The sequence below is a fragment of the Trichosurus vulpecula genome, chromosome 2 (genome assembly GCF_011100635.1).
Source record: "Trichosurus vulpecula isolate mTriVul1 chromosome 2, mTriVul1.pri, whole genome shotgun sequence".
Lineage (NCBI taxonomy): Eukaryota > Metazoa > Chordata > Mammalia > Diprotodontia > Phalangeridae > Trichosurus > Trichosurus vulpecula.
The window spans coordinates 450775981-450788540 of record NC_050574.1 but is presented as its reverse complement, the minus strand read 5'-3'; the positions used below and the strand labels follow the sequence as shown (position 1 = coordinate 450788540).

The window sequence follows — 12560 nt, the reverse complement described above, 5'->3', positions numbered from 1 at the left end:
TTCATAGGGATTTTTTGAAAGGAGAAAGTACTCTTCTGTTTTTTCTGGTGATAATCTATAAACCAGGTGTTTTCAGATTAGAAATTGTAGACCTAAGTACAATGTTAGAAATCATCTAGTCTAATTCCGCCATTTTGCATATGAGGAAAACAAGCTTAGAGAAATGAAGCTGACTTGCCTAAGTTTATACAGGCGTTAAGTGGGTCCTCTGGAACCAGAACAAGATAGATTAAATGCCTCCTGTGTGCAGTGAGCTCTGTTAGCTAGCTGCTAGAGGAGACAGACTTCCTCCATAAATCGTGGTCCCAGCCCTCCAGAAGCGGATAGTCCGGTAGAGGGTAAGACAACACAGATCATAATTAATATACAATATTAGATTTGTGTGTTAGGTCTGAGAAGAAAATGGCATCAAGTAAGGAGAAAGTGTAAGGGGTGGATGTGGAGGAGGATCGAGAAGACATTGTAGAAGAGGTGGCGTTTGGCTTGGATTTTAAAGGATAGGGCTGAGTTCAACAGATAAAGATGAGGAAAGATTTTTTTAGTAGAAGGATGATGTGGCCGGGTCGCTTACCAAGAAAGGTTATTCTAGCAAAAGTGTGAAGGCTGAATTGGAGGTCAGGTACTGTGGAGGCAGGAAGACGAGGCCTTCTGGCATGCAGTTCTGTGCTTCCTTTCTTATGTTCTGCCCTTTCTTAGTTTGTCTTCTGCAGTCGTATATCTTTCTTCATGACTCTGATGGCAAGGGGTTAAATAAGAGATTGCTTCAGAATTTTTTTTCCTCTTTAATCTCAGGGGTTTGAGCAGCTTCATCATGATAGCAGGTAATGATCACTTGGTGGAATCAATGCCACTAATAGAAAATAACTACTCCAAAAGACCCTGCTATTGTTTCTCAGTCTCTTAGAGCTTCTAAGTAAGTCAGTGGTTGCTGAATGCAACATAATTATGAAAAGATTTTTACTCTTTGCATATGGGAAGATATCCTGTCTTCATTACGACTTTTTCAAGGTTGAATAATCCTGACTGCACCTGGTTTCAGCGAGTAACTTTGGGGGGAATATTCTCTTTGTTTACCATGATCTTTTTGTGGCAAATGAGGCATAAACAGTGTCAAATGCTTTGCGTGAAGTGTGATATTAGTTTGACTGTAAAATGAGCTGTTTCAATTTTTGAAGCTAGTTGTAGGGATTTTATTTTCCTTTGCTAGGAATTTTTTCTTCTGTTTTTTAAACTGTTGTGAAATGAAACTTCATTTTTCTCAGCTACCTCGTACTTTATCATCTCCTTCCTTCCCAATTATTTGCTTTCCCTCACCCCCTTGCCACTCTCTCCCCTGAACTTTTAATTAGCTCCAGAAACTCTTTGAAGATTTTATTCCTAAAAACCTTTTTTTTAAAAATTGAATATTATATTAAAACTTAACATGAACACAACCAACTAAACTTTCTGAGTAATTAGTTACATTTGAGTGAATGTATTTCAGTACATTAATAGCCCAGCAATTTTTTAGTTAGCACTTCTAAGCCTTCGTTAGTATTGCTTGCCCATTCATTTTCATTCACTTTTCCTCCTGTGTGGTTATGGTTACCATGTATTCCCTTCACTTGTTTTTTTTCCTCTTCTCTTTTTGCATTATTTCGTAAAGTCTTTTTTCAGATTTCTTTATAGTCCCCCATACTTTTTGGTTTTAAATGCATTATAGCATTTTATTTTATTAATGTAACGCAGCTTTTTTTTAAAAAATCATTCCCCGTATCGGACAATTTTGTTGCTGCCAGTATTTTGGCAGTTATGTGCAATGTCAGTGAAAATCTTGAAACAGATACCTTTTTCTTTTTGCTTATGATAACATTTTTGGGGTATATTCCCAGCAGTGGAATTATTACTGGGTTTTTAACCATTCTGGACATGAAATATAGGTGTTCATAGTGTCTCCAGAATCTCCTTGGGTGATCATTGTTAAGTACACAGCATTTTCCATATTTTGGGAAGTTTTTTGAGAAGCAGTGTGTTCCATGTGCCACAGTTCTTTTTGTACCACAAATAGGTGTACTTGATAAGTTTCCTGGATCACTTCTGTTTGAATTATTCAGAGGGTCTGGGAGCTTGCAGAGAGAGACATACTCTGACTCTTTCGGAGTCTGCTTGTCTTTGGAATTTTTTCTGAGCAGTGATGTGGCACCTGGGATGGGCGTTGTTACTTTTAGCGCATAATGTATGTTATTTAGGGACTTGAAGCTGTGTCTCTCAAAGCAGGGAGGTGTGTGACTTGTCAAAAAATAGGCTGCCAGGTTAGTACTGAAGTGTCTGTCGAGCAAAATTAATAGAAGAGAAATAAGCCTTGTAAAAATGTACCCTTGGTAACGGGTTAGTTAGGTCTTTACTATTCCACAGGGCGGGAGTGAGTAGACATTGGAAATAAAGCAAAACCCATTATAAAATGATTTGTCATTATACAGTTTGGGGCATATCATGATGCAATTATCCTCTTTTGAAAATTAAAATTTATGTCATAAAAAAAATCACAACGTCAACTAGGCCTTGACATAGGTAGATGTTGATCCCGGACCCATACACTGCTGCTACAGAGAGGTTCCGCTGTGTGCCTGTGTTTTCACAGACTAAGTTTGGGTAGGATTAGTTGTAATATAGTTTACTCTTTTTAAATTTTTCCCTTCTTATTGTGAACTTCCTAAGCATCAAGAAACATACATTTTTCCTTTTTGTTTCTCTGATCCTTTCAGGTGTGGTGTTTCTGTTTGGCAGAGTTTGGATCGAGTCAGCAGAGACGCACGTGAGCTGTTGTGTCATGGTAAAAAACATTGAGCGGACTCTCTATCTCTTGCCCCGTGAGGAGGTGAGCTAATTCTCAGGGCTTTGGCTTTTTCTTTTTGTTTTAGTATTTGTGCATCCTAGCATTTCACACTTCTAGAATTCCTTTTTGCAATCTTCACTCTTCCTACAGCAGCATCATAGTACACCATGGAACAGAATACTGCCCTAGGAGGGAGGAGACCTGAGTTACAGTCCAGGCTCTAGCTATGTGGCCCTGGGCAAGTCATTTAGTCACTTTGGGCCTCAATTTCCATATCTGCAAAGTGACAGTCGGGCTACCTCATCTCAGGTTGTTTCTAGATATTTGGCTATATAAGCTGCCTCCTTACTCCCAGTTTCTCACTTTGTGTATAACTTAGCCATTCAGGAGTTATTAATTCTATTTACATGAACTCTATAACCCTGGTGTTTCTTTTCTCTCTTGAATGCTGGGAATGCTGTGCTTAGGAGCTGCCCCATCACTGGTTTGGGTATAATAGGGAAAAGTGACAAAAATTTGCTGTGTTTTGTTGGTCGCTCTGAGGATGGTTTGGTGGTGAAGTTGGGAAAAGCTAACGATGTAATGAGATGTCTGTATTTAGCTTTTAACTCAGTTATGTCTCTTCATTTTCATAGGCAATTGAGAGTTCAAAATGTATCACTTAAGAGACATAGCTTACTATCTGGCCCAACTGCCATGACTTAGCTTCTAGCACCAAATGTCTTTCATGCCATTTAAAGGAAAAAGTTCCTCATTTGCTCTTCTTGTAGTGTGAGGAATAAAATTCTGCCCTCCATCTGTAATCCTCTAGAACCCTCTAGGTTTCATTACTTGGTGTTACGAATATATTTTTTAAATATTTGATAACTATTTCAGCATACTTGATTTCTTTTGCAATCCTTTTATGCATTTAAAAACATTAATTCTGAGAAGGGGACCATACTGGACTGCCAGAGGGTTCATGACCCCAAAATGCTTAAGAGTTGCTGCTGTAGAGAACTTCTTTGCGTAGCTTCATTACAGGCTCTGTGAATGGGAGAGTAAAGCTATGATTCATAATTAATGAGTAATTCCTTGTTTTCCTCAAATTTCTATTCAAATGCCCCCTTCTACATGAAGCCTTGCTGATCCCCCCAGCTATTAACCCCCACTCCCATTTACCTGGTGTTTATTTTGTATGTATTGTTGCATATGCTTATTTATCTACGTGTTGTATTCTTTGACTGTAAACTCCTTGAGAGCAGAGATTGTTTCATTTTTGTTCTTGTATTCCCATTGTGCTTGATGAATGTTTTTTGATTGGGTGATTATCTTTATCTCTCAGGTTTCTGAGCATCAGGGATAGCAAATGTGAGGATCTTGGCCAAGATCATTTCTAAGTTCCTTTTAGGGTGTGTCTAGATGCCATGATTGATAGAGTTGATAACAGTTTTTGTAGGCTTTTGGATTTATCTGCCAGGCTGTTACCTAAATAACTAAATGGGAAGGGATGAAAGAATTAATCTCAAAACTTAGATCTTGGTGGTTGAAATTTTTATATACTTTTTTCTTTTTCCTTTGGGGGAGAACAGCAAATAGATCTAACTACTGGAGAAAAGAAGGGGATTCCAGTCACAATGAAAGATGTGTATCAAGAATTTGATGAAAAGACTGCAACAAAATATAAGATTATGAAGTTCAAGTCCAGGGTTTGTATTTGGTCATGCATTTTCTTCATCTGTATTAATGATTCATTCAGTCAGTCAACAGATATTTTGCATACCATATGCTCTTCTATTTAAAGTTCTTTTTGGTAGAAGAAAGTATATACGTACACCATTTTGGAGACTTGCAAAAATATTGTTTTCCACTCGCCTGTCTTCCTACTTCTTATCTATGTGAAAGACAAGAGGCAAAAAGACTCAGCAAAGTGAGCTAATTGCGTGTTTCTCAATAACAAATCTTTTGCCTTCTTTCTGGAATAGCTGAGTCTTTGCTTTCTTTTTGTTGTAATCTCACATTGGTGGCTTACTGATTGAATGAATATCCAGACTTAGGACAGGTGTTGTGCTTAAGAAGGAGGTCACAAGGTAAAATTCCTCCAAGAATCTCAGACTCTTCCGTTAGAGGGCTCTAGATTTCTTTACAGAATTCATCCACTAGTCCTTGAGTCATAACTGCCCCCTCTGGGATTATCGTCCTGTCATCACAGTGACCGCTGATGGTAATGTACATGATGTGCTTAATGCTAGGAAGTTAGGTGGAAGAGCTTTCAGCTAATTAAACTTGGAAATGTATATGTTTCACAGAATTTTCACCCGTAGAGGGGAATAGGGATTTAACACATAATAGCAGAAGATTTAGTTCATTTTACATTTTGATAAATTTTACGTTTTTAAAAATATCTGGTGTAGTGAGGAAAAAAAGTGCCGAATTTGAAGTTAGAAGACCTGGGTTTGAATCTATCGGTGTGCCCTTGGGCAAGTCCCATAACCTCTCTGTGCCTCAGTTTTACTCATCTGTAGTGGAAAGAGTGCTGGACTTGGACTCAGGAAGTCCTGGGTTCAGATCTCATTCTGAGACACCTGTGTGACGTTGAACAAGTAGTGTGATTTCTCAACTCCCTAAAGCACTTAGATCGATTTTGCTTTTTGTTGGTGGAGAGAGTTCCCACGTCAGGATTTTTAAGACTGATGAGATCTCTTTGTCATTGGAGCAAAAGGAGGGGGTTGCCTCAGACAATATCTGAGGCCACTTCTAGTTGTAAATCTTATGAACGTATTTTTTAAAAAAAATTTGTTAAATTTGTGGTGGCCATTGCAAACCCATTTAGCATTTGTTGTTCCTGAAAAATCCTTTCTGTGTTTTAGTACAAATCGATGTAGGAAAGAGCAGTCCTAGCTTTTTTGGCTTATGCTCTCCTATGTTGTTAACAGTATGAACTAGTCTGTTTGGGAAAACAGTTTATGGACACCTCCTTTTTGTTTATTGTATTCAGAAAGTTGAAAAGAACTATGCTTTTGAGATCCCGGATGTTCCAGAAAAATCGGAATACTTGGAAGTGAGGTACTCGGTGAGTAAGTAAAGATATTTGCTTCTGATAGAAAGTAACATTTTTCTCCTTCCCTGTCTCTGAAATTTCAGGTGACTTTCATTTAATTGTTTTCTCAGAAACTTCCTTGTAAATAATAGATTTTTAATACATAAAGTTAATTTAATCACAGACTGCTAAGCTTCCTTTCTCTGCTTCCTAAGCTACATCTTCATATTGACAAGAAAATTATAAGAACCCTCCCAACCATACACATCAGTAAATGTGAGTATTTGTTGAGTAGGTTTGGGGGCCTTTTTTCTAGCTGAAAATCTTTGATCTGTTGTAAGTGTCCCAAAGGTGAGAGACGAGCTGCAGCAGTGTTGTCCGGGTGCAGCTGTCGCTTCATTGAGGAGCAAGGTCGTGTCTATAGGATATGAATTACTGTGCCTTCACACTGCTCGGGTGCTTTTGAACTGTGAAAACTGAGGAAAATGTTTCTGCTAATAATCGAGGAAAGGACATACGATGCAAATGTACTGAATAAGGCTTAGATTTACACTGCCCTATTGCTGCGCTGTCCCTGAATAATAAGGCCCTTACAAATCACGTCTGAACCAACCTATTTGGAAGGTCTCTTAGGCTGTTTTTACGTTTCCTAAGAACCATCTTAAAGATTACTGTTGGGTCATTGAAAAATGAATGAAATGCTTGTTTAATTTGTAGCCAGTTGCATTTTAAGTCTCTTAAAGCATTTCTTATGTTCCACAAAGTGACCTATGTTTTATCACATATACACATTATAAAATCTGTGTGTAATTTTGTTTATTTTTTTTAAGGCTGAACTACCACAACTTCCTCAAGATTTGAAAGGAGAGACATTTTCTCATGTATTTGGAACCAATACATCTAGTTTGGAACTCTTCTTGATGAACCGGAAGATCAAAGGCCCTTGTTGGCTGGAAATAAAAAATCCACGTAAGGAATAATTTTTGTGCAAAATTCAAAGTAGATTTATTTTAAAAGGACAATTATAGAAATCCAGTCAGTTCAGCGTGTGTGTGTGTGTGTCTGTGTGTGTGTTTGTTGGTGTGTGGTTTTGAGTTTTTAAGGCACATTGACAATTGATCCTTATAATTTATGACATTTTAAGAGTGAGATAAGTATAGATTAGATTGTTTCAGGGAGATCTGTTGAAACACACTGTCCAGTTCACTGCATCTGTGTGTGTCATAGCTGAATGGCTTTTGGTATTGCTGCAAAATTACTATTTATTTTATTATTTGAAGGAGTCAACAGACATACTCCAGCGACTATATTATATTTAAATATTTTTAACAGTGTGTAAATCTTTGATTTTGTAATGTATTTTTTAGGCTTCTTTTAAATTCTTTTTAACTTTTTTAAAGAACCCGGGTTTGATTCAGTTTCTTAGCAAAATAAAGAGGCCAGAAGCAAAATGGGTCATCATAGGAACTTGATGGGAACTTGAAAGGTCAATTCTAGTCCATCTTTCCCCTTTAGCCAGGATTTGTATACATTTAAACCATCCCAGACAGTTAAGAATCTTTGAAGGTATCTCAATTACATGTTGGTTGTCTATTTTCACTCTTGCCAGATTGATTTAGTATATAGATCACAAGGAATTTTCATAAGTAAATTCCTTTTGAAATGACAAGGTTATAAAACTCTAAATTGTAATTAGACAAACATCTGAAATTTATAGTTCAAGGAACTGGAAACTTCAAAGGCATTTCCCCTAGTAATATTTGTCTTCATTAGGGAGTTCAAAATGTAGATAATCATTATCATTGAATGCTTCAATGATATTTCTGCCATCTTGGTCTATTGGTGTAGTAAAATCAGTTGATTATGATGGTATTTAGTGTTCTGTGGATGGTTGGTCAATCAGCAGTTAGTGAGTAAACATGTTGTGAGCATCTGCCTTGTGCTTGGCATGGTGCTACAAGGTGGTTGGCAAATTATAAATAATAGTAGATCTCTAAAACAACTGGGTGCCAGGAGATATGACTGTTTTGAGTGTCGATAACTGTGAATGACGCTTCATCCTTTTTGAAAGTTACGCATATTAGAAGACAGTGTTGAAAAATAATTTACCACTGATACACTCTCTGATGAGGAGAGTTTTTCTTCTGTAAATAGCTATTGTTTTTTTTTAATCCATTCTTTCCTAGAGCTCTTGAATCAACCAATCAGTTGGTGTAAAGTGGAGGCAATGGCTTTAAAACCAGGCTTGGTGAACGTTGTTAAAGATATTGCTCCCCCTCCCCTTGTTATCATGTCCTTCAGCTTGAAGACTATGCAGAATGCAAAGACTCATCAGAATGAGGTGAATAAATAGCATGGAGTAGGTTTTATACTATATTATAGATGTGATAGTAACTGGCATTGTGGAAATTTTCAGCCAGGGTGTTCTTTTGGGGAAGGAAATGGAGTTCAAGGTCAGTGTTTCTGAACTCATATCTGGAGTTTTTTTGTTAGGCATGGGAATTTTTTTTTAAATAATAGCTTTTGGAAATGAAATCACTTTGCTTTGAGATGTAGCATTTAAAAAAATATGCTAATGAATTGATTTGCTTTTAGGTAGCCATTAATGTGGTTAGTATGAGTACAGAGAATATCTGGTCAGATATTGGGAATAAAGTATAGGTAGGAAAAAGCTAACAATTAGCAATTCAGGTGCACTACAGTGTGATCTTTTAAAAATAGTTTCTCTGGTTGTGGTTTTTGGTTACAGGTTATTGCTTTGGCAGCTTTGATCCATCACAGTTTTCCTTTGGATAAAGCAGCACCTCAGCCTGCTTTTCAGTCACACTTCTGTGGTAGGTATTTATTTGGCTGATTTGTTAAGATTTGATTTTCAGCTTCCCTTCTCAGCCTGTAGCCACAGGAATCTAGATGTAAAAAGAAAAACAAAACCCATCTATTCTGCTTCAGTTGTGATACAAGTTCATTTAGTGATTAAAAATTGACGGAAGTTTTGTTGTAGTGTTTTTTGGAAGTAATGTTTGTAGTCTGAGATTCCTTTTGTTGTGAAGAGCCACGTCCTAATGAATCATCCCGTTAGATTATGAGCTCCTTGCAGACTCTTTGCATCATCTTTGTATCCTTAATGTGCAGAGGTGCATGGAAAGTATCCATAAATATTTACCAAATTGAATTAAACCATTGCATTAGAACCATTTGAAATCCCAAGGTTACTTATGTCCAAAAGGGCTGCCGAAAGAAAAGCCAGGAAGAAACATAGGAAGAAACAGGTGCTGAAGAGTCAAAAATGGTCATTTGTGTAGCGGGTGGGGGAGGGAATATAAATTTAAATTATAGTTTGATTGTGGGATGCATGAAATTGCTAACGTGTGAACGTATCTCAGAAAGACTGATGTTACATGCTAATCCCGAGGAGGAGTCCAGGCTTCAGTAATTGCTTTCTTGAGTTCATTGCGCATGTATAAATTATTTTGGTGCCAGTGATGGGCACGAGAATGTTGGTCAGCATTAGCTTGTACCATTCTCAGCTTCCTGGTTTCTTAGTCTAGGATGAGGGGTCATATCTTTTATCTGGTCCCTTGGTTTGGTATCGGAAGGGGGCTTAAAATCCCCGTCAGACAGGCAGAGAAAGGTGTGTAGACCAGCCGTGGCCACAGCGCTTTACTAGCTGGCGTGGAATGGTAAGAACAGTGACAGCAGCAACCACAACAACTCCAATTTTTATATTTAAGTTTTGCCGAGCGTTTTCCTCACAACAACCCGTTGAAATAAAGGTTACAGATGTTATTTTCCTTTTTTTTTGTATGAGGCTACTGAGATTCAGAGGTTAAGTAATTTGTCCATTAACCGCACAGCCGGTAACTGTTTGAGGCAGGCTTTGAACCCAGCTTTCTAGGTTCTTTTTTTTTTTTTTTTGGATGGGGGAAGGCAGGGCAGTTGGGGTTAAGTGACTTGCCCAAGGTCACACAGCTAGTAAGTAGTAAGTGTGTTGAGCATCTGAGGCCGGATTTGAACTTGGGTCCTCCTGACTCCAGGGCCGGTGCACTACTCACTGTTCCACCTAGCTGCCCCAGCTTTCTAGGTTCGAAGACCAGCATTTCCTTTACTTCGCTTTCTTGAATATCGGGAAAATAGTGACGGTAGCAAAACTCACAAAAATACATTTGACTCCTTTCTCGCCTCTCTGTGTTCTGGAGCAAGTGAAATAACCTCGTTCAGTTCTGGGTGCTTCTGTTTACCTTTCTGGTTTTCACTGTGGTCGGAATAAACACCTCTTTTTCTGTTGCTCTTTAAAGTCATGGGGGTACTATATTTTATTTGGTGCTTTAATAGTTCCTCTGTTCCTCCATTTGACTGTAAAAGTTCTGTAGGGTAGTTCTGATAATTGTGAGGACTGAGGGTTCCGTAGTTGGCCATACCTTTCAGATCTACATGCCTCATAGGGTAGTTGTGAGGAAAAAACTTGGTAAACATAACTATGATTTGCTGATGTCTACAAGCTTTTTGCATTGGACCTGGTCACCTCACCTTTCAGATAACACCTCGTTTTTCAGGAACCTTGATGATTTTAAATTAAACGTCAGTTTTGTTAGTTTGTGGTACAATTTTATATGCAATTATCCTTTCATTTCTTTATTTTAACTAAGATGGCTGTTGTTTTTCTTTTTTTTCTGGTTAGTTGTGTCCAAACCAAATGACTGTATCTTCCCATATGATTTTAAAGAAGTTATTAATAAAAAGGTAAAAAACTTATTTGGTATTTGGATTGCTATGCCTTTTAATAAACCATATCCAGAGAAAATGGGAGAAAGGTTATATCTGGGAGTAGTTGGAATAGGTTATATTGGGAACTATAAAATTCTTCTTTGCTCTATAACTTTGTGGTATTATGCAAATATGTGAGGAATCTATAATTTCATGAGTATACGAGACTCCTAATGTTCAAATTTCCTTCACCGGATGTCTACAACATAGCTAAGTGAGTTCCCCAGAGTTAGACAGCTAGTAAATGTCAGAGGGATTTGTGGTATTAAAAATGCATTAGAAGCATAATATAAGAAAGCATATGGATTTCTGAGCTTGGAAAGAAGCTGTTTTGCACTATATTAATAAAGTCAGCTATGCTTAACGCTACCTTCAGATACCTAAAGTGGAATAGTCTAAATCTTGTTTCACAGTGAAAAAGCTATTGTGATTTTTTTTTCCTATTGTCAGTGTAGTTGGTGTCATTTCTGGCCCAGAGGAAGCCAGGGTTGGTGTATCAGGGCGATTGTAGAGGAGTTTTAGTGGAAAGGTTGGACGAGGTAATACTGTTCAATTTTCAGCAAATTGTACCCTGGGGGTTTAGACACAAAGTTTAAACACAAGTTAGACATTTGTGTTTATTTTTTTCACCTTTCACTTAAGTTTCCTGAATGTCCTATGGAAGTTATATTCCTTAGGAAGACTCATCATAACTGCTGTAGGAGAAGGTAATTGAAGTGTTTTAGTACACTGAGTTGAGTGTACCTCTCACTATTAATTGTGGGGTCTTTATTAAAAGCATCTGCTTCTAAACATATCCAAAGTTTTTGCTAATTAGAGTTCTTGTTAGACTTGAATTACTTGACATTTTTAGACCTTGTGTCTAAAGATATTTTTTCCTTATATTTAACATACTGCAAATTATTTTTCATGTATTTATAAAATGGTGGCTTCCATCACTGATTCCAGTGAAGTATATGGAGTGCTGGGTAGAGCTGGTATGACCTGGACTCCAATTCTCCCTCTGACACTTCTTAGCTGTCTTGCCAGGGGAACTTCCCTTCACCTCTCAAACCCTCAGCTTTACTTATCTTTCAAATGAGGATAACCTTTAATATTTTCCTCACAGGATCCCTGTGAAGCCTTAGTCTGTAAAGCATTTTGCGAAACTTAAAGCACTACATACAGATGTTGGTTCTTTTTATTTTTGGCTCAGATTCCCTTTTGAACTGACTTTGGGGTTAGAAGGGATTGTATACATCGACCCTCATAGAATGAAATCTCCATGACCACTCACGATTTCATAGGGAAACGCCCTTGTGCATTGGTGGTCTGCGCAAGAATGTGTCTGTGGGCGATGTTACCTGTGCCTGAGAGGACTCTGTGCTTACAGTCTTTGTCTTGCCACAGGGTTACAAATAAATGGGTCACTGAGAGATTTTACACGATTGTGGATGGGTACCTTCAGCTAGAATGTTTTTGCTATATATGGCCTGTTTAAGCCTAAGAAATCTGACATTTTTTCAAACTGGGCACTCTGGAGAAGGAATAACAAAGTGTGAGTTGTCTATTCCACCCAATAGAATGTGAAGATTGAGATTGCTGCGACAGAGAGAACGTTGCTGGGTTTTTTCTTGGCAAAGATTCACAAAATTGACCCGGATGTCATTGTGGTGAGTATGTTTTGTCTGACTTTGTGATCGTTCATTGACTGTTTCTAGACATCCGTTCAAACGTTGGTTCTTTTGGTTTGAGTGAATTTGTTGATGTTTTCTCTGGTTGAACGAGCCAGTGTGGTCATTCCTCTCCCCCTCCCCCTACCCTAGCCCACTCCCTCATTGTGGCCTCCAAAGATCCGTGTCCTCCTCCAAGGTGCCCCTCCCACCAGGAAGCTTTCTTGATTCCCCAGTTGGTAGTGTGCTCTCCTTTCTCGGTTTTCTTTATGCTCTGCTTATCTGTGTTCTAGGTCTTCCCAGAGAACCT

The 12560-nt window shown here is 38.0% G+C and overlaps 1 protein-coding gene across 4 annotated transcripts in view; it reads left to right on the top strand.

The window, feature by feature from the left end:
- POLA1 (DNA polymerase alpha 1, catalytic subunit) overlaps positions 1–12560 on the top strand; it is a 322857-nt gene that overhangs the window by 19362 nt on the left and 290935 nt on the right. For 3 of the 4 annotated variants that reach the window (XM_036746570.1, XM_036746571.1, XM_036746572.1), the window contains exons 11-18: positions 2745–2857; positions 4387–4503; positions 5793–5867; positions 6665–6803; positions 8021–8175; positions 8584–8668; positions 10513–10574; positions 12161–12250. In XM_036746570.1, the coding sequence (XP_036602465.1) occupies positions 2745–2857; positions 4387–4503; positions 5793–5867; positions 6665–6803; positions 8021–8175; positions 8584–8668; positions 10513–10574; positions 12161–12250 (836 nt within the window). The remainder of the gene's footprint in view (positions 1–2744; positions 2858–4386; positions 4504–5792; positions 5868–6664; positions 6804–8020; positions 8176–8583; positions 8669–10512; positions 10575–12160; positions 12251–12560) is intronic. The other variant, XM_036746573.1, reaches the window with a different exon arrangement.